The 24,145-nt window shown below is 35.0% G+C and overlaps 1 protein-coding gene across 1 annotated transcript; it reads left to right on the plus strand.

The window, feature by feature from the left end:
- The first annotated feature begins 1,412 nt into the window (after nucleotides 1-1,412).
- On the plus strand, nucleotides 1,413-21,032 carry sparc (secreted protein, acidic, cysteine-rich (osteonectin)). Its single transcript, XM_038295411.1, has 10 exons — nucleotides 1,413-1,563; nucleotides 12,127-12,192; nucleotides 12,482-12,535; nucleotides 13,828-13,912; nucleotides 15,296-15,417; nucleotides 16,150-16,270; nucleotides 16,910-17,043; nucleotides 17,603-17,751; nucleotides 18,874-19,022; nucleotides 20,742-21,032. The coding sequence occupies exons 2-10, from the start codon at nucleotides 12,136-12,138 to the stop codon at nucleotides 20,768-20,770; spliced, it is 900 nt and encodes a 299-aa protein (XP_038151339.1). The 5' UTR covers nucleotides 1,413-1,563; nucleotides 12,127-12,135; the 3' UTR covers nucleotides 20,771-21,032.
- The last annotated feature ends 3,113 nt before the right edge of the window (nucleotides 21,033-24,145 follow it).

The following is a 24,145-nucleotide window of genomic DNA, read 5'->3' on the forward strand; positions in this document are numbered from 1 at the left end:
TAAATGGCAACTGTCTGGCTTTAAGAAACACTAAAAGAAATTTTTTAAAATGTGGTAGTCAGTAATGGTTACTTTTTTAGACCAAGCAGAGGAATTCATTCTAGATTCATCACTGAATATAACTTTAATCTAGTCATCCACATTTTACCATTGCTTTTCCTTAGCCCATTGTAACCTTGTTGTTAACTGTTCAGGTATTAATGATGGTTTTCATTTAGCTTTTCAGTATGTAATTCCCATTACATTTAGGCGTTTTTTTTTTTTTTAGTTCAATCACATATGTTGATTCCGTTTTTCCTTCCATTCAATTCTCATTTGTTTTGTTGTGCTTTTTGATTTTTTTAAACATTTTCCTTCAAGTCTTTTGTTCTGATGCTTTGATGTGCTCCTTGGTCTACCAGTAGAGGTGGCCCAGAGGTGTCAGGTTAAAAACAAAAGCCGCAACAGAAATACAAAAGCCACAAAGGACGTCAAGCAACCTGCAACTGAAGTAACAGTCATTATGCTCATCTTGCAATTAAGAATCAAAAGATTGCACTTATTAACAGTCTTTCTTGCCACATAATAAATGATCTGTCCCGCTAATGTTTCTGACTTAGTGTTCTGGACCATAGACATGTTTATAAATAAATCCTCCATTAAACACTATCACCTGGCGCTGGTGAGATGTGGTTCCGCCATCTTGGAGCAGTCAACCGCTCCACTCTTCGCAAGTCTATATGGTAGGATCAGGAAAGTATCAGCGCATTCAATCAATCATAACTTGAAGACACGAATATCATATATTTTATGCATTTGTGCTACAAATCTTATAAATAGGGTTATTATAACATGGTCCGGTGTATTTTAGCATTACTGGGGTTTCCAACAAATAATATTATGATATAAAACTATGTATATATTATATAACACAGTCACACACATGTTCAGAAATGTTTTCTTTACTTATTTTTAAATATATACTATACACTCACAAAAACAAAAGTATTATAGAAAAAAAGAGAACACAATGATAGACAAATATCTGCAAACAACAACAAAAAAATGTTGTATCCATGGATTTAGAAATGGGTCATTTTCTTATTTAAATTACTGGTAGAAGCGTTGAATGAATAAAAACAGGAAAACAGAACTGGAACACATCCAGTACAGATCAATATCTAAAGCTTAATATAAAATATAATTCTACATAGCCAAATAAAAAAAATATGACAGATTTCTTTGGTGGGTACAAAACCTTAAAAAATGATTACGGGCCTTCCAGAAAATTATTGTACATGCTCATCTTCAGACATCCATAAAGAAACTAGAAAATGTATTGGTATAAATGGACTCCTGCACTTTACCTAGCCGAAGGGAGCGGAGAGTTAACTTCAAGCCCATCCCATGCAGACAGGAGGAGATGGGAGGGGGTTGGGGGATGGAGGGGGCAAGAGCCATGTACATACTGGGACGTCCCACTGGAAATGTCTTCTGAGCAAACTGGTGAGCCAGTTAGATCTTCCTGGAGCCCCGCACACGGCTGACTTCTCTCCCCATTGTCCCTGCTCTGCAAAGCTGAAGGTAAGAGGTCTCACTCTGAACTGTTTTAACTGCCTCAGGTTGACATTTACTAATGGTGGAATATGATATGTCTGAGTGAAAGGTTTCCAAATTCATGGGTCTTTTAAAGCATTCAGGCTGTAAAACTGCACTTCACAGACCAATAAGTGAAATAAGTAAAGTTTGATCACTGCTAGGTGTGGAAGAATCCCTCCATTATTTATAAAAGGTTTTGAGGGTGTATCCATTTTTATGTACCAAAAGCAGGAGAAGTTCTTTTTATGAAATGGTATTCATCCTTCTTACTTTATAGTCACAATATAAATACTTTCCTCTCATGGGGAAATAATTTCAAACAACCCACTATAAATAATCTGAATTCAAACAGAAAGTTGTGCTGAAAATGTCTTCTTTGTTGTTCAGACAGCTAACTGGAAAATCATTCATTGCATGTATTATACAGAGTGTGATTGGGGAGATTATTCTCTATGGAGCTTTTGTCTGCCACATCGACAACAGGAGGAGGAGGGGGAAGAGAAATGAGGACACTGGCTTGAGGGAGGAGGCTTTCAAGAAAGCTATTCTGTTGGTCAACTTTGGTTTTCCTTTCTTAGTTGGATTTTTATTTTCCTAAGTTTGATGCAAAAACTGCACACCCTTGAAGATGTTTTTTAAACTTTCCCAGTTTTGTAAGAGAGTATCCATATTTTTTCTTACTTTTGGGGGGGAGGGGGACTTGTGGAAAAAATGAAGAAAAAACATGGAGGGATAAAAGTTTTTATCTAAACCAGGCAGCAAAACAGGAGAATTTCTCCTTCTCTGCCACCTACCCTCCATCTCCGCTGCAACTCAGGGTCTTTGATTACTCCCATGAAAAGGAATGTGGGTTGCCATGGTGATCACTGACCAGCTGTTTGCTGTGATTTAAAGCAGACCACTAAAGGTACTTTAGGAACAGGAATTTTGATTTAATTTGCTTTACAACTATGTAGAAAAATGTAAAAAGCCACTGTTACGCACTAGTCAAAAAATAGTTTCCCTAATTTAATGTAAAACTTTATGATCTTCAGTTTTGGCAAGGTTTTTTCTTTTAGTTTTAAAATATTGGTTTAAAGTTGTACTCAGATATATAAGAAGGTTTTGTGTATGTAAATTTAAAACAATAATTAGCTAAAATCTTTTGTAAATCATTTATATTGCAATGGTAGCGGGCACTCATATTTTACATTTCAGAAAAATGTCCTCTCTTTCTGTAATTTGAAAAAAGCTCCTCTTATTTTCCTATATTACTCACACTTGTTGAAGATTCCCTTGAGAGCTCCTTTAGAGAGAATGAAGCACAGTAATATGCTGGCATCAGGAGTGAACCAGAGCCTGAGCCTCTAGTGCCTAATTGTTGAGGTGGCAGGTCTGGACAGAATGTAGGGAGGATGAGGAGGAGGAGGAGGGAAGGAAGAAAGGGAAGGGAGGTGGTGTCAGCGCTAAGGATGCTGTGGAAAACTGAGCAACAAAAGCTGTAATCCCTTGACAGGAAGAAGGAAGATTGTGGTGCTGTCCACGCTGACGTGGAGAGGAAAAATCTGGATTGTTTCTGTGGGAAGGAAGATAAGATGAAAACGTAGCAGGCATTTAACATTAAGACACAAAGGAGATTAAGTTAAAAAGTAGAAAAGAATTGAGTAATGAAAATAATAGGGATTCATTATTGTTTAGGTTTTACTGATATTCTCACAGATATTCCAGAACAAGATCCACTAGTTAGAACAGCCTAGTTCTATGCTTGGGATTGATCTTGTTCTCCTAACGTTGATCATCTTTGCATTTTCTGCATCTTAAAAATGGCATGCATCAAGTACAAAACTAATTAAAAGTTCTTTATAATTTAGGTAAATGCCTTTGGGCTTTAAACTAAAGCACCATACATATTAATTGACTGGCGAAAGTAATCTCAATAAGTAGCCTAACAATTGCTGTATTATGAGGAAGAGAAGAAAAACTTTGAAAACGCAGCATCAAGATCAAAGAATGTTGCTCTGTAATAAAACAATAATTTTAGATGTTGCATAAGTCCATTAAAATCAGCTAAAGGAGAATGTTTTCTGAAAAAAAGCCATGAGGAAATGATTAAAACTGTAAAAACAACCATACATTATGTAACATACAGTTTTTTGAATTTACTCTTGACTTACAGTTCTGCATGACTTTATATATTGATGTAAATTGCATAACATTTGGTCAGTCGGCATCTATTTTTTAAAGATTTTTTTGTCATTTTAAAATGAAACAGAGAAATCTGTGTCCGTTCACAATCATTTCAGGGTAGAACAAATGACTACGGTTTATAGATTGTGAAGTGGCTGTAGAAAAGCCCTTTAGGTATGCAACGTCCCTTACAGCTTCCAGAGACATGGGATCTGAGCTGGTGGAGGAAGGGAAAATCTGAGTCAAAGAGGTCAGGTGACCGTGGCTAACAAAGATCTTCACTTTTCTCCTTTACCTTTTTGCAGGTGCCTTTCATGAAAACTACTCTTTGTCCATAGAACTGAATGGGCGTGCCAGAAATCTCAAGGGGGCGAAACTAAATTTGCCAGCTACTATAGGCCACCAAGACTAAACCTTTTTTTAGATTCCTGTCGGTAGGTCAGATATATGAGAAAATAAAATGAAAAGCAACGGGAGTTTCTATACTTAGCAACAGTAGGTAAATATAGTCTAAATGTTACTTTGTGCTTTTACTTTTCTATTAAACCCTTTAAGGTTTTGATGGTCCAGCCAACAAACAGGAAAAACAGATAAATTACAGATACACCTGATCTCAATTGTATATGTACATAAAGTAGGACTCTCCTCAAAGCCACTTCCTTCTAATCCAACCTCTCCATCATTAGGAACAATTGAAAAACTTTGTAAATGACACCAAGATATTAGATCTGCAAAAATGCAATAAGAGCATCTGCAAAAAAATTATATAAGAAGAAGACAGGTACTGGCATGATTACTAAAAAATAAAATGAAAATCACTCCACAACCACACAGAAGGAGCATGTTAATGGTCTGAAGGCTTTTGGAGCCATATACAATAAGACTCATTAGCACGCAGGGCTCTAATGCCTCAGGTTTTACAGCTAAACGTCAAATAAATTAAATGAACTGTAAAATTTTAACAGCCACAACCCTAAAGATTGGTTCCAGAAGGGTATTTTATCTTGATACTGACCCAAAACAAAACATCAAGGCTACAGAACATTGACCAAGCAAGAACTACATTATAGATCATAGAGTGATCTGTCTTAGAAAAAATCTTTGGAGGAAACTGCAGGTTCAAATTACAAGAACCCATGAGGTCTAAAGCACAGAGTCAGAAAGCTTCCTTAGATGTTCCCAAACCTGAAGAAATGCCTTACAGTAGTGTAGGGGAACAACAAGAATGGCTTTTGTTTTAATTTCCTGTCCTTTTCCCAGTTTAAAGCCATTGTTTGATTTAAGATTAAACTCTTGTTTTATCCATCCGTCCTTCGTCCATCCATCCATGTATCCGTCCAACCATCCATCCATCTGTCCATCGATCCGTTTGTCCGTCCATCCATCTTCCCCCTCTTATCCCTCATGGTCACTGTGGGGCTGGTGCCTATCTCCAGCAGTCTGTGGGTGAAAGATGGAGTTCACCCTGAACAGGTCACCAATCTGTCGCAGCACAATACACATTTCATTCAAATAAAAATTATTTAAGTTGGTTTTTATATATATATATATATATATATATATATATATATATATATATATATATATATATATATATATATATATATATATATATATATATATATATATATATATATATATATATATATATATATATATATATATATATATATATATACCATACATTTCCTCATTTGTCTTCGTTGTCAAATATTACAACATTTTCAACTTCTTCTTAAGTTAGCAAACAAATAGTGTCAGCAAAGAACCAAATTACTGTTTATTCCATATGCAACAGATTAACAACATAAATCAGGAGCTTACAAACGCAACAATCCCAGTCTTACGTTTCCTGACAGACTTTCCAGCACCTGTTTGACATGTTTAACCTCTTTGACCTGCACTGTCTGATCTTTGGCACAGTAAAGTCCTTCCAGATGGCAGACATATCCATTTAAGAATGTGAAAAGGAGACAATGATGCTTCCAAGATTTCAACCTACCTTGTTTGGAAGAGTACAGCAAAAATAAAAAGATCTACCACTAGGCTGCAAATTACTGCTGAGGTTTATGGCTTAATATTAAAGCTTCATTGTAGAAACACAAGTTGATCATCACTCACTCCCTATGTTTTGACAGTAGTCACATTATTTCCACCTCTTGGCCTTGTGCAGACACAGGAAATCATGCTTATTCTCAGAGTTTCCAAATATTTCTCTGTTCCTATTGCTGTTTGTCCAGAATGTTTACTGCCAGGCAGGCTGTTTATCTGGATCTCCAGAAACTGAATGTTATGTCACCAAGGAGGATGAGAAAGAATTTTCTCAAAGATCTGGTGGAAAAAGCAAAAGGTATTACAGCAACCCTAAGAGAATTATGAATGAGTGACAGTTCAAGCTTAGGTTGGTTTCCTCCAAAGTAAGTTTACTCTTGCTTACCTAACTACCCAAATTAAATAGATTTGTGGGGAAAAGGGCCTCTTTATAAGCCTGAAGTTTCCCTTTTAGCCTCAGCCCTGTTTAATTATGAGCACAGCTTTCCAAATAAAATAATTTGTTTTGCTGTTACGTCAGTTTGTCTGACCCCCTCCCGACACTCCAACTAAACGGGAATCTTTTAAAAGCGAACATATAACACACACATTAGATCTCTCCAAATCAAATATTGACCCCACACAATTAGGAGATTACAACATTTCTGTTTTCTCCCATTTCTGTATACACTTTTACTATTTTTTCTTATTCATTTCTCTCCCTACCTTCTCTTCTCTAGTTTTCCATCGCCAGAACCTTTTTGTTAGCTCTGCTTCTTCAAAGGTGCACTTATGCTGGTTATTTTTGAGGCGTCAGCATCTGTGTCCCCTGTCGGAGTTTCTGTAATTTTCCACCCCAAAGCTTTAGGTTTTTTGACTTCCTTGCTTGATATTTTGGGACATTCGCAAAAAGCAAACACTTGCTCTAAAAGTCTTGCTTTGTATCGACTTAGTAGAGGTTCATCAGAAGTGCTGGATAACAAAACTTTGTTGCTTTTAAACCCTATAAATTTTATTTATCCTTAATACGTTTTTTTTTCCACAAAGGCTAAAATATTTATTTGTTAGATAACATTCGTATCATATTCTGAAGTTGTACATAATCTTTGCAGTAATACTTTGTCTTTGCCCATAGCTGGTTGTTTGGCTCAACATGTGTAAAAATCCTCCCACTGTGTGAACCTCCTTCTCAGCGCAGCATTACGGGGGATTGGTGCCTATCTTCAGCAGTCATTGGGCAACATAGGCAGCATTCTCCATGAACAGATTACCATTCCATCATAGAGTAATTTAAAGACCATTCAACCAAAATATTCTTCAATATGTTTTTTAAACTTGGTTCCTATTCATAATTATACGCGCAAGTATGGCTCAAAGTACATTTTAATTTAGCTAATCATATGTTTCAAAAAGCGCTTGCATAAAAAGCTGCAAACAAAGGAAGGGGGGATGGTGAGAATGCAGTTTTGAAGTGGTGTTGAAAATTGCATTTGCATTTTCTTAGTGTAAAGGAGTAAAAGTAAGACATTTTTAAGTGGTGCTAGTAGTATTTTTTTATCCATTGCACTAGAAATAACATTGTTTTTGTTTGTTTGTTTTTGTTTGTTTACACTACAGAGATATAGTAGGAAATAATGCACAAAAAAACATAGCTTAATAAGCAGGCTAATGCTGATATCAGCCCAGACGTATCAACCATTCAATTGCATCTCTTCCCCTATTTTATTTATATTCAAAAGTTTTCAGTATGCAACAAAGGTATTTGGTTCTTTTTATCGCATGTATTTTTAATGTTTGAAAAGGAACAAAAAACAAGCAGGAGATAGATAGGAGCATATTAAACTATTGGTTAACAAAATAAAAAGTCATGATTAAAACTGAGGTTAAAGGTTCTGCGCCGGGCTTTCCTCTCCTTCAAGCTTTGAGTATCATCAACATAGATTATTTTGTTTTATGCTTATTTTAATCGTCAACATGGAAGGACATTTTGGTGTTTTGACCTGGCTACTGATAAGATGAAGTGAAGAACACATACAGCTGCTGTAGATGCAGTGGAACATGGCTCCTCTGTCGTTTTGTGTTGTCTCTTGGTGCAACCTACTCCCAGGAAAGAATCCAAATTAAACCCAAAGCAAACATGCCTGTCATTTCAAGTCAGACACAGCTGAGTGTGTTTGCTGAACAGCATACCAAATGTCTCTCATCTAAATGTCAGAATATTTTCGCTCTGCTGGAGGGTTTGTCAGACTACAGATTTACTAAATGCAATCCCAATGTTACCCTTTTCACTGCATGTGTCTGAACATGTCAGACTATTTGGGCCCTGCTTTTCATAAATCTGCACGCAACCAAGAGTTTCTTCAGTCTTGAAACTTAGCTCATATCAAGAAGAAATTAAATGTTAAATTAAATGAAAGTCCCTGTCAGAAGACATAAAAGGATCAACCTTGCTACTGTTTTTGCAACTTTGCTTTTTGCTACTGCTTTTGCAACAAAAAAGAAATCATCTCTGTTATATGTCAAGATTTTAAACAGTTTAGACTTTTTTTTTTAACCCTTGGCCCCTGCAGACATTCAGACTTACCCCTATGTAGCCTTTGATGCATAACAGATTTCCTCTTGATGTCTGGGAGATGCAGCTGATTGCACGGAGCGAGAGAAGGACACAATCTACAAAGAAAGACTAAGCAATGCGATGCTCCATTACCAAACAAAGGAACCCTTGTTTCTTCTGCAGAAGAAGTTTCTCATTGAATTTTACAACAAATGCTTAGACAGACAGCTCGAGGGGAGAGACAGATCCAGGGAATACTTTTTTCATGGCAGCTAACAGGAAATTTGTGTCTGGTGGTTTATATAATGTGTTGCTTTCAAAGTGATTCTGATCAGAAACAGTACTTCAGTCTAGGACATCCTAGTCTGTTCCAGGCTAAGAACAGCATGTTGGATGACAGCAGCCACCATGTCAAAAATAAGCTCTCATGAACTCCTACTTTTTAGTTTATTTAGTTAGGGTTAAATGACATAAACATTTATTTTACATAACAAACATGTTTGTGATATTGCTAGGAGAAAACTTATTGATTAATTGTTCTTATCAGCATTGTTGCCTTTTTCTGAGTTTTAACAGTTTGCCAGAACTACACAATTAATCTGAATTGAAATTGCTGACCTTTTTAAACAGAAGATATAATAATGATGGTTAAGATACATTTACATTTAATGAGCTAATTTTGAACATCAAACTATTTTCTTTTTGCAAGGTTTATTTATTTTTTATTCTGAATGTTTCTCCTGAAGAGTTACTTCCTGGCAAATGCTCACATTCTGGATTAGCAGTTGCACTACATTTTCTGCAATAATAAGTCACTTAAAATTAAGCTTGTTATATTGTGTAACTAAGAGTGTCCATGAATTATGCTTTTCTTAACCCTTTACAATCAAAATTAAGCTTTAAGAAAAAAGACACAAAAAAATAAAAGAATATTATAAAGATAAAAACACAAGTTGGAACAAGATATCTCTGAATCGCCTTTTTAATGCTTATAAAGTTAGCCTTTCAAAGAAAAAAACACAAATTTAAGGTAAATTAAATCTTGCAGATAAGCAGCTTGACCAGATGGAAGCACAAACATTTTCTAATGAAAATACATCACTTAAAAAAGAATGTTTATTTTGTTCAATTAATAGTTTTGGTTTGATTAATTAATCTTCTTCAAAATGATTCACAAAAGAACTACATTTATAATATTATTCCCTGTAATGGCACTCGAAGTTTTTTTTTTTCTTCAAAACAACTCTTCCTCTGTAAAACTAAGCTTATTAACTAGAAAACAGACACAGTCCTCTTAGTTCTTTCAATCTTGCTTACAGCAATTATAGGCATCAGGTGTCATAAAATGAATTTATGGCAATTGTAGAACTAAATATAAACAAGTTTAGTTTTTGACGGTGTCAAGCGAAAAACAAATATCTGCATGATAGCTTTACTACCAGCTTATGCAAAAATCTTCAGTCTCCTTTTAAAAAGTTTTAGATGTTTAAAAAGTAGTACAGAATTAGTACATTTTATTGAAATGTTTCTCTCCTAGACAAAATACATAAACATTTAAAGTTACCTAATCGGTTCCGAGCTAACACCTGAGTGGAAAAAATAGGTTGGATAAATGAATGTGCACATGGAGACAGGAGCCTGTTTACACTTGAAGTCCCGCTCAAATGTCAACACAACCTGTGTGCAGACACATTTCTGAGGCTTTATTTGATGCTTTGAGTCTCTGTGTTTCTTTGATTTATGCTCCTGAATGCAAAAACACCTCTAAGCTGGTGAGATTATTTTCTGGGGGAGTTCTTGAAAAAAAGCACAAAGATTGATGGACTGACAACAAAACTGTGATGTTTATGAGGTGGTTGTTTTAAATTGAAAAAGGACATCAGACTTATACAGTTTATAGAGATACTTGGAGATATCTGATTAAAATGTAGTTCTCCAAAAATATTTCCTACTTGTAACAACAAAATGAAATAAACCATTAAAGAGAAATCACCGAAACACCAGATGTCATTTAGACGTTGGTTTTTAGTCTAAATCTGGTCGATCCATCATAGTCTTGATTCAATAGTTGTTGAAAATTGGGCTATTTGGTCGGTCAGATTTCTTCACACTTAAGTCCAGTAATGCTGAAAATATGTTGATAAACTGGGTTTTCAACGTCTTTTCTATGATCTGAAAATTACGCTTTTCACCTTTCACTTTCAACCAACTGTAGACTTGGGTTAGACATAAATAATTTTTTTCCCCCCAATGTCTTCAACCAATTTTACTGACTTTCTTTCTGTTAGAAGAATATACACAATAGATATTAAGTCCTGTTATATCTTCTTTATCTGTTAATGTAGACATTATTCTTAGCAGTGCAATCAGTTTTTTTTCTTTTAATGTGTCAAGCAGAAACATAAAAAAAAAAAACCCACTAAAATAAACAAGAGGTGGAAGAGCTTTCTCACTATGTGTTATTAACAACTTGGAAAGCACCATTATCCCTATCTTAAATATTTTATCCTGCTGTTTGGCTTCTTTAAACGTTATTTTTTCCTTTATGCTGTGGGTCCAGTACAATGAAATTTGGAAAAATATGTTAATTCAATGGTTGGAATCTTTTAAATACATTTGATGTGTGAGTTTCCCAACTTGATTGCTTTGAATCATTTTAACATGGAATGTAGAACTGAAACATTTTCCTTTGAAAACAGCTTTTTTGGAGCGTTTATACCGATGTCGTTAGTTTCCTCCTTTTTCAGCCACACAGCACATGTTATTTCCTGCAGCACACAAATCAGCGATACCAGGTTCTTTTGAACAATATCAGTTGTTTTGAGTTTCGTGCGTTTCAGTCTTTTTTTTATGCAAAAACAAGACAAAAAAAGTTCTCTAAAATTAGCATTCCTCAAGAAACCTTATTTGGTTACTGCATTTCCACAGTTAATGTGATCTGATTTTAGCTGATGCTAATCTGGTGTTCCTTTTGCGTTTAGTTTCTTTTGCTTATTTGAAAATAAAAATAATATTCTCTGAAATAAAATTATTCTAAAAACTAAATATTTTGTAATTGTTTTTGAAGAAAGCTGTAGATTCTTAAGAATAATATGTAAAGCACTAATGAATGGAGTGACCTACTCTTGAAAATATGTCAGTTATTTCAGGTCAAAAAAGAAGCAGTTCTCTAAATTCATCTTGATCATTTTTCAAATCTGGATTATTAATCTCTGCACTTACACAGTAAAAAGGGATGTGTAATTCAGGTGCATTAAAACACAAGCCTGCATCTTTTATCCTTTAATTTAAAACAAACTGACATCAAGAAAAGACTAGAAACCAGAGGTAATATGCTGAAAAGATTGGGGAGTACCAACAGGGTTGTAAGAATATAAGCTGATTAATTCATTCCAGACTTGAAATGGACACAAAAAAAAGAAAAAACAAACAAACAGGATCGATGAGAAAAGAAGATAGACAGGTAAATCAAAAAAAAAAAAAAAGAAAAAGAAAAAAGAAAATCCGGTTGAGATAATTTATTGGTCTCTTTAGCTGCACATGTTGTTAGATCAGGAAACCTCTTCACTTCATAAACAATGAGTGGAAGTTAGAGCAATTTGGATGAACAAAGAAACTATAAGTTGCTTTATATGTTGTTCAAGTATAAACAGAAGCACTGTTCTGGTAAAAAAGAGCCATAACTGTTTACACAAATATGTGTAGACCTCATATCATATTTTATTCCAATACAGCTCATAAGTCTATTAATTGCATGATGATTTAATGAATAATAAAACGATCTCCCTTTTTTCCAGTCTTTGAAGATGAGGGTGTGGATTGTCTTCCTCCTGTGCCTGGCTGGCCATGCCATCGCTGCTCCTGTAAGTTTAACTCAGAGTTTCCAGTCTTTATCCCTCTGTGAGCCTTTTCCCTTCTTGATGGTGTCTCTGTTCCCATGACCACCTATTATTGTGTGATGGACTTCCTTTGTATTTCTAACCGGGTGTGTGCTTTCCCATTTAAAGTCTGTTTGGATTAACCATTCTTCCTAGGGTAATTCCTCCCCTGGGAGTTGGTCTGCTGGGTTATTCATGTGTATGCCAATTTTATTCACGTAGGTTGCCCCATTTTTTCTGTATTAAACATCAGATTGTTGTTTCTGTGTTTCAGACCGAGGAGGAACCGCTTGTAGAGGAGCTGGTTACTGAGGAGGCAGTTGTTGAGGTTAGTCCAGATGTGTCCTATGTTAGAGCAGAAAAGGAGCAAAAAAGTTTCAATGAGATCTTTTTAGTTCTTTTTCTTTTTGGATTTTCCTTGCAAAGGAAAAACCATATACTCCTATTTTAGTTTTTTAGACAACACATCCCACTTTAAAGTATCGCTTCAAAGATCTTCTTATAGTGTCTTGAGAGAATTGCAGAAATATTTTCCAAACACAGAAAATGGCTTTTTTTCTATTAAAATCAATTTTATTAGGCTTTCATTATTTTTGCAGAACAAAACTCTGCTTAATGAGAGGAAAACAACGCTAAACTTTTTGACATAAACTGCAATCTTTCACCAGTCACATAATAGCATTTCACTTGATTTTTTATACTAGAATAAATTCTTTCTTTTTTTTTCTTTGAATATTTTTCCCTTATTTTATCCAACATCTAAGATTTGTTTTCCAAACCACAGAGCTGATTATAGATTATATGTGACTTTTCTTTTTTCTGGACATGTAAAAGGTATGAATTTTAGTGTTAGCAGCTATAGCTAATTTGCTCATTATAATGTTGCCTTTCATGAAGTTGAACCATGAAGAGGTACCAGAGAAAAAGTTGTGATGTCATTGATTCTCTTACACGAATTGTGCATGATAATAATTGTAAAGCTTAATGTGAATGTTTCCAATATTTTAGTTTGATATTTCATTTACTGTACCTTTGATCTTCTGAATGTTTTTGTTTATCTCTTACTGTAAAGAGACACCTTAAGAGCTCTTCCTCGTCAAAGTGTTATTTGTCCATGTTATAAATACATGCATTCTGAGCTGAGTGTGTCAAATATAATTTCATTAAGAGTCCATAATGCAAATAAAGATTCTTGACTCCTGTTAGGACAAAATATCTCCTTTAGCGCTATAATTTATAGATAGCATTGCTGTATTTTAGACAAATTTGTTCATAACAAGTAGTTGAGCTCTTCTGTGGACATTTTATGGTTTCCTGCTTCAGACGTCCAGCGGGACCAGAGAGCCCACAGCTGTTAATTTTAGCCACTGGTTGAGCTGGTCAGGAAACCATTAGTTTTTTTTCTTTTTCTTTTGGTCTCACCACATGTAGATTTAGCTGTTTTTTAGTGCTGGATCTTATAGTCTCTCAGACTCTGTTGGTCTTTAGGGAGGACTGATGATATTTCATTTTGTTTTTTTAAGAGAAGCATATGAGTAAATCAGCATGAAAGTTAATGTCATAAAAGACCTGATTAACCAGCAGTTAAAAGTCTGATCTTTGATATATGCTGTACCTCAGGAACCAGAGGTGGGAGCCAACCCAGTGCAGGTGGAGGTTGGAGAGTTTGATGAAGCCATTGAGGTTGATGATGTTGCAGCTGAAAGTAAGTAAATAATTTTTCTATCAAAGAAAATGATATATCTAAATCATAATTATATATTTTTTAAACTGTTAATGGCCTGTTAGAAAACATAGGGTGGGTCTCCTTAAAAATGTAAATACATCTAGACTGGATTAAGTGGAGACAGAAGATGGAAAACTATAGAAGATGAACCTCTATATTCTGATGCAGTCTTACAGGAACGGATCTGTTTCTGCAGCACCAACCTCCTCAAACTGATTCGGCTGCAGAGACTGGATGCTGCTATACAGAGGTTTCAGGGTTTGGTCAGGGCTTAAACTGGCACACTAAACAGGCATAATTACAGACTGCCTCATTCTGCATGCAGACAGCTGTGATTATGTGTTCCAGTTCAACCACAGGAAACTTAATAAGAGGCACCATTTCCAAACTGGAGGGACGTAAGGCTGTTCCAGGCAGCTTAGCTTAGCCTCAAAAGGCATGCTGTATGTCAGTATTTTCAAAAACTTTTTTAAACTTTTATCTTTCCGCTTAAAAGATATAACTACTACGATCATATTTTTTCTTTTCATTTGCAAGATTTCGTATAACTTATTAGTATAATTAAATATATCTTAAAAAGCATGATGGACAAAAAGTGAGAGCAAGGCAGCCAAAAGCAGTAATATTATGTTCTGACCCCAAATTTGGGCATCATTGCAATAATACAATGGCTACCTAAGATCCAGTCCAGTGAAATAAGTTGTCTGAAGTAACCTTGAGTAAAGTAGCCTAAAGACCTAACAGACGAGCACCCTACAAGCAGATTTAAAAGCTCTCTGTGGTTAGTCCAGTAACCCAACACTATACTGAATCATCTAGTGACAAAAAACTCACAAACTGAAACACAAAATGACTGCAGAACAAAATATGTGGCAGCATTTAGACAGACATTGTAATCAGTGACCATCATTAGTTCTCTGATTAACGGAGGAACAGTCCGCTCATTTGTCCAAATTACTAAGTCACCAGAATGGAGCATTTCAATGATTTTACACCTCTAACGTTTTCCACTAATTTTCAACTGGTGAGGTTTTATCTGCACAATTTTATGATCAAAATGTGATCTGGGAATACAGTCTGTCGATATAGTTGTTACATAATTGTCCATAATTGTTAGGGTCTTCCTTAGTAACTGGACAAAAAGTAAATGAAAAGTATTTGATAAAATTATACATCCATTCTGAACAGTCTCTGAGAAATTATTTTGTTTAATTGTTCTAAAATCTTTGGTTGTCAGGCACAAAGGTATGATATAAATATCATATGGGTAGGACCTATATTTGATGCTATTTTAAAGTCATTTTGTTTTTATTAATTTGTACCCTTAACCTCTGCATAAATATATTTTCTTTTTGTTCACAGATCCCTGCCTGAACTACCACTGCAAGAAGGGCAAAGTGTGTGAGGTTGATGAGAGCAACACCCCCTTGTGCGTGTGCCAGGACCCCTCCACCTGCCCCCCAGCTGAGGGAGAGTTTGAGCATGTGAGTTCACTGTTAGCATCAGTTTTCCTGTCAAATTAAATACATACCGATCATTCTAAATATCTGATCTATCAGATACCAAACGCATTTTTTAAAGATGCAAAATATATATATATATATATATATATATATATATATATATATATATATATATATATATATATATATATATATATATATATATATATATATATATATATATATATATATATATATATTATATATCAGTCTTCTTTATATTAATCTGATGATTATTTTTTTCCATTCATTGATTACTAAGCAAAAGGTTCCTTAAACAATTCTTTTTGCAAAATAAAACCAGGTGAAACTAAAGCTTTTCCACTTGAAGAGGCTGGTTAGAGCCTCAATTGAAAGATTTTTTTTTTTATTGAATGCAAAATGTTTATATATTCTTTTACAATTTTTGTACAATTATTGCTCTAAGTGGGTCTATTTACTGGTATATTTTATAGTCTCTATAGTCCAGGTTGGCGATTAATCGATTACTAAATTAGTTAATTATTATTTCAATACAGTAATCCTTAAATCCGATTAATTGTTTCAGCCCTAATATTGATACATATATATATATATATATTTATACAAATATATATATATATATATATATATATATATATATATATATATATATATATATATATATATATATATATATATATATATATATATATATATATATATATGTTTGGTTGATTTGCTTTTTGTTTCCAGGTTTGCGGCACTGACAACAAGACCTATGACTCCTCCTGCCACTTCTTTGCCACCAAGTGCACTCTGGAGGGAACCAAGAAGGGCCACAAGCTTCACCTTGACTACATTGGACCCTGCAAATGTGAGAGATTAAACTCTTCTGATGTATTACAGATTATATTGTAAAGCCCTCTGTACCGTATTACTCAGCAAGCCGCAGGCAAAGGAAAAGCCTTTCTCAGCTGAAATTTTGACCCCTCTCGTCTGCACCACTTTGGGAAATACACTGGTATTTGTTTTACACCCTGTTTGTTAGTTCCCTCTCACAGGTGTGATAAAATGAAGAAGCTAAAACTCATCTCAGCAGACTCTCTGCTCTCATGTCTACACTCAGCTGAGATGGATATGTGGGTTGAACTGTCATGTTGGGTCCTGCAGACTCCGTCTAAACATGCTTTCTTCTTTTTATGTGTTTTGTCTGAACACAATGTACGCTGCTTAGGGAAATCAGTAAGGGCTGCTGGATTTGGATGGAAATTACAGCACATCTCATCTCAGAAAGTTAAGAGTAGTCAGTCTGTAGAATAAAGTGAGCATAAAGCTCTGAAACAATCTTACAATGCAGACCTTTTGATTTTACCATATAAAACACATAGATTTGCTTGTAATACTTGTAAATACTTATTATGGTTATATAATATGTCCCTAAGTCATCAAATAAGAGGAATAAGTTAATTGACTGAAGTTTGTGTTGATTATTGGTATTATTGGCTTTGTTCAGACATCGAGCCCTGCCTGGACACCGAGCTGAATGAGTTCCCTCTCCGTATGAGGGACTGGCTGAAGAACGTTCTGGTGACCCTATACGAGCGTGACGAGGACAACAATCTGCTGACTGAGAAGCAGAAGCTTAGGGTGAGAAAAGGCACATTATTAAAATACATGAATGAGTCTTTTACTAGTTATTGAATGGTTGGAATTGACAAAAAAGTGCCAGTAGCAACCGTTTGATAGACTAAGATATTAATGGAAAATACAGAATACAAGCAGAAAAACACAAACCTGCTGCATGTTTGAAAATGCTCACATATTGAGATTTTACTCACAAAGCTTTTCTCTCGGTGACTTCAGCAGCCTAGCAGGGTTCTATTGATTTAGTCGATATTATTCTTTCATATTATTCATACACTGCATCAGGGTGTCAGAAAAAAAGATGGTTGACTGTAGTGATGTTTGAGGGAGCCATATTTAAGAAGAGGAACATTGTTTGGAGCTACATTACTTCATAATTCCATTCACAATTAATGGACAACTGAAAATATTAAAATTTCTGTATGGATTAATTCATTTTACTCACTTAAATATTTGTTGGAATAAACTGTTGCTGACATTCCATAAAACATTTAAAAAATTTATAATTAATTTAGCTTTGCGAAATCTGGGATATAAAAATAGACTGGTCATGTTTCTTCAGGTAAAGAAGATCTATGAGAACGAGAAGAGGCTGCAGGCCGGTGACCACTCTCTGGACCTCCTGGCTCGTGACTTCAAGAAGAACTACAACATGTTCATCTTCCCTGTCCACTGGCAGTTCGGCCAGCTTGACCAGCACCCCGTCGATGGGTAAGAACGTGGAAAACAAGCTGATGGGACGATTTTCAGCTCCTCTTTTAGCTCATGAAGTGAGGAAAAAGCTGCAGATGCTGCATTATCTGATCCAGGCTGCTGAACTAATGAAACATTTTACATCTCTGCACAAAAACCTAGATATAGTGAAGAGGTGTCAAGTAACAAAGTACAAGTACTTTGTTACCTTTAAGTAGGGATTTAGGCTAATCTATACTTTACCTTTTCTGCTTACATATTTTTGCAATTATCTCTACAATTATCTCGACTCATCAGTTTTGTTTTATTTATGCTCTTTTTTATGGCTTGTTAGTATGGTATTACAAAAATAAATAAAAAAAATAAATAAATAAATAAAACCCTTCAAAAAATTAGCTTTATTCAGACAATTTATATCTTGCAGTTGCTGCACCAACTTGTTCTTTGCCACATACCAAAATAGATAGTTTTTAAAGATAATGCAAAGTTCAATTTGACACTGTTACCATTAGTTATAAAACTAGGAAAATTAAGTCCAAGGAAGTTATCATCCAGAATTGTAGAAAAAATGTTCCATTAATACAGTGATGCAGTAAAGTTTATATTGATACTCTAACTTCTACAAAAGTGTTTTTATACAGTAAGATTTCTAATTCTACTTGAGTAATACACATAAATACTTTTGACACCTCTGATATTGTAATGCTTATGTATACTTCATATTTACACATCTCATCCATGTTTCATTAGAGAATTTAGAAGAAAAAATAAATTCATCCATATGGATTTGGGTTAACTTATTATTCCTGATGTCACAGTTTTGGTACACATACTTGTTATATCTGCAAAAATATAGATATTTTTTTAACTTTAATTCTCCTCTCTAGCCGTTTTAATCCAAACTTAAAGGCTTACTAATACATTCTACAATTGTATAAGCAGTAATGCTGATTGCAAGAATTATCAGAATATTCTTCCCTTGTTTGTTAATAATCACATTCTTACCATCATGCATGGTCATATCAGTCATTTTGGGCTTGAAAAAGCGACTTTGATCTTCCTAGTTTAAACACGTCTGCTGAGGTGATCTGGGCTGATTTGATTAAAGTGACTTTATATGTGTTGTCGTGCTTTCATCAGATACCTGACCCACTCTGAGCTTGCTCCTCTGCGTGCTCCCCTCATTCCCATGGAGCACTGCACCACCCGCTTCTTCGAGACATGTGATGCTGACGGCGACAAATACATCGCCCTGGAGGAGTGGGCCTCCTGCTTCGGCATCAAAGAGCGTGAGTGACCCACGGAGGACAACCTCCTGTTTGTTTTGTATAATAATTTTTTACTGCTAATAATTTTTTACAGCCTCAATCCAAAACTGTGTTTTGAACTAAGAAAATAAAAACTTCCCAAAATTCTTATCTGAAAACAGTAGAATTTACACCTACACAGTAAATTCCAGTGTTAAGTATGCAAACTCAAATATACACTATGTAAGGAGTTGATTTTATACAAATTTAGAGTGGGACCAACTGCATTCGGATTGGTTTTACATTTATCTCTAACCTTAACACTGCAAAATTTACTGTGTAACTTCAAAAGTACAAGAACACGCGACAGGTTCTTGCTATCACTTATTACAAATATGAAGCCAAAATGTAGAAGCTGTAAGGGATCTTCCTTTCTTTATAAGCTTCAGCAGTAAAAACACTTGTTTTTGTATGACTTTATCGTCATCTAGATTTTCCCCTCTAATACCGGCCTTTCAGTGCAACTGGATGGAGGATTTGTATTTGTTTTGCTTCGTATTATTTGATTATCTCTGTGAGGTGGTGGACAATTAATTCAGAAAATACAACCTTTCTTGTCTGGCACTGTGTTAACACACACACCTGTGAGCTTCAAAGCAGCAACCTGCCCAAACTTCTGCTTTTAGAGCTGCAGTCAGACTGATGACAATACATGAATCAATTGAATTTGATAAGTAGGACATGACTGCAGCTTTCTTTTTAACAAAATTTAAAAAGTAAAAAAACCAAACCACTGGACTTTATTTTCCAAGTGTGAAGATGTTTCGCTTCCCGTCCAGGAAGCTTTCTCAATTCAAGATGCCTGAAGTAGTGTTTAGTTTCTGTGTTATAAAGTAGCCCTAACAAAAGCCTTGTTATGGCTTAGAAAAAATGCAAATTGAACTGAAAAAACAGGTCCACCCCTTTTTAATGGGGAGTTGTTGAGGTCATTTTTGGCCTGCAAATGAACCTGATACTGGCCCATGCCTCTGAAAAGGGAGTGGTTAGGGTTTTGTCCCGCAAATAGGGTCTTGCAGGCCAACAAACCTGAACAACTCCCCATTACTAAGGGGTGGACCTGTTTTTACGGTACAATTTTTATGTTTGCTAAAAAAATTATTCAGAAAATACAACCTTTCTTGTTTGGCACTGTGTTAACACACACGCCTGTAAGATACAAAGTAGCCAACTGCCCAAACTGCTTTTAGAGCTGCAGTCAGACTGATGACCATACATGAATCAAGTGAATTTGATCAGTAGGACATGGCTGCTGCTCTATTTTCAACAAATTTCAAAAGTAAAAAAAAAATTAATAAAACACTGGACTTTATTTTCCAAGTGTGAAGATGTTTCGCTTCCCATCCAGGAAGTTCAAACTTTTAATTTTGTTGGAATAACTATGACCTGGATGACTGAGAATCTTCAACAGCTACTTTTTCTTATAAATAATATAATCGGATTGAAAATACTTCAAAAAACACCCCGTTCCATTCTGGTTTCATGTTTGATTAATAAGTGATGATGTGCTGTAGAATCTGTCATGTTGGTTTGTTTGTAAAACCATCTTTTCACCACAACCATAAACTTAATGTATTAAATGTTTTGTTGTCTAAATACCATTATAAACTCAGATTCCAATACAATTTGAGTTTATTTGTCCTGTATGTCCAATCTTTTATATGTCCTCACTGACTAATATGTTTTTTTATTTTCTGTCTACAGAGGACGTGGATAAAGACCTCATCATCTAACTTCTTTTAATGTGCAGCAAAAGTTTGAGACAAACTTCTAGTCACAAACAACCAGATAAGGTGCTGATGATCCATAAGTTAATGAAAAAATAAAATAAAATACAGTCAAGGTGCTAATTGCAAGCTTGTTGTTTCTTTCCTATTATCAATTATCTTTTTCTAGCTATACCACTAAAACATTTCCAAAACGTTTAAGTTCACAGTTGGTACTAACCATCAGATATTTGTGAACATTTGAATTATTTTGTTTTTTGAAGAAAAACACCAGTAAGATAAAACTAAAGACCTCTGATGTAAATTTACATTGACAATATTATATGCTGTCTGTTCCAAGATGTGTTCGGGGCTTCTTTTTTTCTTCCATTTTGACCAGCTGAGATCAAAAGAATGAAACTGTAAAGTCGAAAATAAAGTTTCTAAATAAATCTCCCTCTGCTTGCTTCCTATAAACCTACTGTTCAGTTTTTTGTTTGTTTTTTTGCAATTTTTTGGTGGTGGGCTCCTTTACTTTCACTGTAATTTCATTGTATTTTTTAGCAGTTTGACTACTAGTAGTGCGCTTGTTCTGTGATCTGTGCCTTTTAAAGGGGTGCGCCTTTGTGCTTATTTGAAAAGAATTAAAAGCAGATTATTTGCTGGAATGAGGGGGAAACCTCGCAGGCTGAGAGTTTTTCTCACCATGTTTATTTTTGTGACACAAAGAGCTCGTTCGATCTCTTTAATGAATAAATGTCTATAAAAACATCTGAGCATGGCTCCATATCTGCATCGGTCTTCTCTGCAAAGGAATTTGTCACTGAGATGATCTGACCTTGGATCTGTATATTGCACCGCCAGCCAGATTTTCTTTTTCATGTGTGACATTTTTGTCATTTTTTTTTTACTTTTGAGCATAAGAAAGGTTATCCTCAAGTCTGTTGAAAAATGTATACCAAAAAATCCTGTCATACATATAAAAAAGCTTTAAAAACCTCCGTCTGTAGCTTTAAAAACGCATCAGTCTGTAGGTTATAGACTCCTGTAGTCTTTGTTAATAATACTTTTAAACATTTAGTAGTTACATAAAGTGTAACCGTCAAAATTATTAATATTATATCATATTATGTTTTGTAGCTTAGCAGATTTGCATTGCAGAAAATTATGCATATTTCTTCAAATATTTTTATATTACAAAAACAAATATAAACCTATTTGACTGGAAATATACAGCCTGACCACAGCAAGTTCATAGCTATTTGTAGATTTGAAGCAAAATGACACCCTATCTCAAGGCTTTTGGTAGGGATTCCCAGTATTTTATACATGTAATGGCCGATTTTAGCTTTGTATCAGACATCAGCCGTTCCACCAATATAACTCACCGATAAACAAGGCATTGCTTCTGGGAAAAGCAAGTGAGGGTTATGCCTGCAGTTCCAGCAGATCATGTCCACCCAACTGATTCAGGAGAGATGCAGAGTAAAAGTGTTGGGTGGTGTTTATTCCTTCTGAGGTTTCAGATGCTGAAAGCTGAACTAATGTTTGCAACGACTGCACGGGACAGGAGCGAGGAAACTATATAGTGGCTGTAAGTATTTGTTCGGGGAAAAAATGCTGGTATAGGTGATCTGCTTGAATTGTACAATATTGGCATTAGATATTGGCCATGATTACAATATCTCACATCCCTAATTTTTTAGAAGTAAAAATCTAGAAATGCATGCATGCATTTGAATTCAGACCCTCTACTCTCATAACTTATATAAAACCCCATTCTTTTCAAAAGTCCCCTGATTAAAAGGCCATAGTGTCAACTTATTTATTTATACTTTTTTTTTTTTTATAATAGTATATCAAAATAAAGTTATAATTTAACTGAACCTTTTATACATTTTGACGAATCTGAAATATATAAATATACAAGTTGACGTGAAATGATTCTGCACCAACAGGAACAGAAGTAATGTGAAATTGAGCTCAAGGGTTGCCAGATCCTGGTAGCTCTGTGAAGGAGCTGAAAAATGTCTTCTTCCCACCATGACCTCTCTCAGATATAAGCCAAAAAAATTAAACCCCCCAAAAAAAGAAGTAAAATGAGGGTGAAAATCAAGTTTTTGAATGTTGATGCTGACTTGAGGAAGCAAAAGGACAAAGAAGCCATGTGGAGGTTGTCACTTTTCTGTTGAACAGGTTAAATATTAACCTTTGGTTAAAATTTGCATTAGCAGACCTGAATCAGAACAAATAGTACAGAATGAGAGCAGACCAGCGCAGGAAGAGGATTTAAACTTTTAGCACGCAACTTTAATTAATAGAGTCATCTGTGTGAAAAACTGATTTCTACATAAATAAAGTTATATTCTATGTGGGGTCATGGGAATGTCAGAGGATGTCAATGAATAAACAGCATCAAGAAAAATAAGGAACCAACAAGGCAACATAGGTATAAGACTTGGGTAAAGTTTCCAGGATAGTTAGGTTAATTTAGATTTTTAGCCAACATTAGCTTTTTTTTTTGTCTTTTATTGGTTTTGGCTGAGTCTGTCTGCATGGAGTTTGCATGTTCTCCCTGAGCATATGTGGGTTCTCTTCGGGTACTCCGGCTTCCTCTCACAGTCCAAAAACATGACTGTTAGGTTCATTGGATTCTCTAAAATCTCCTTAGATGCGAGTGTGTGTGTGAATGGTTGTTTGCTATGTGTTGCCCTGCGATGGACTGGCGGCCAGTCCAGGTTGTACCCCGCCTCTTGCCTGTAGACAGTTGGCTCCAGCACCCCTCGCGAACCCGCTTGGGAGAAGCGTGACGGAAAATGGATGGATGGATGGTTTTGGCTGATGTACATGTGTTGGTCGATTCATTAATGCATTCAGGGGCCATGAATTGAGATCAAGTGAAGCACATGCACTGCTGCTATACCCCCATCTACTATCCATCGTTAATGTTTTGTTAATAAATATTTCATTTTTGTTGAAACTGAGACTTGTGTAGCATTTTTTATCATTCTTTTTATCTTATAAATCAATCTTAGCTATATCTGCTTCAACACCTATCTGTTTAAGTGTTAAAATGGTCCAATTGACACTATGTTGCATATTATATTGTAAGTTTTATATTGTATATAGTTATAAATTACAATATCGCCATTAGATATTGGCCAAGATTGTAATATCTCACATCCTTTTTTTTAAGAAGTAAAAATCTAGAAATGCACGCATGCATTTGAATTAAGATCCTTTATTCTCATAAGTTTAAATAAAATCACATTCTTTTCAAAAGTCCACTGATAAAAAAGTCATAGGGGCAACTTATTCATCAGAACAATCATTTTTTCAAAAATAGTATATCCATAGATATATCCACAGATGGCTATAAATTCTGTATATATATCCAGTTTG

Source organism: Cyprinodon tularosa, unplaced genomic scaffold (assembly GCF_016077235.1).
Source record: "Cyprinodon tularosa strain WSP-4 unplaced genomic scaffold, ASM1607723v1 ctg355, whole genome shotgun sequence".
In the NCBI taxonomy this organism is placed as follows: Eukaryota; Metazoa; Chordata; class Actinopteri; order Cyprinodontiformes; family Cyprinodontidae; genus Cyprinodon; species Cyprinodon tularosa.

Excerpts from the sequence above, each read along its gene's own strand:
- sparc (XM_038295411.1), top strand. The coding sequence starts at position 12,136 with ATGAGGGTGTGGATTGTCTTCCTCCTGTGCCTGGCTGGCCATGCCATC. Across the intron at positions 17,752-18,873 it reads GACCAGCACCCCGTCGATGG|ATACCTGACCCACTCTGAGC; the intron begins GTAAGAACGTGG and ends TGCTTTCATCAG. Across the intron at positions 19,023-20,741 it reads CTGCTTCGGCATCAAAGAGC|AGGACGTGGATAAAGACCTC; the intron begins GTGAGTGACCCA and ends TTCTGTCTACAG.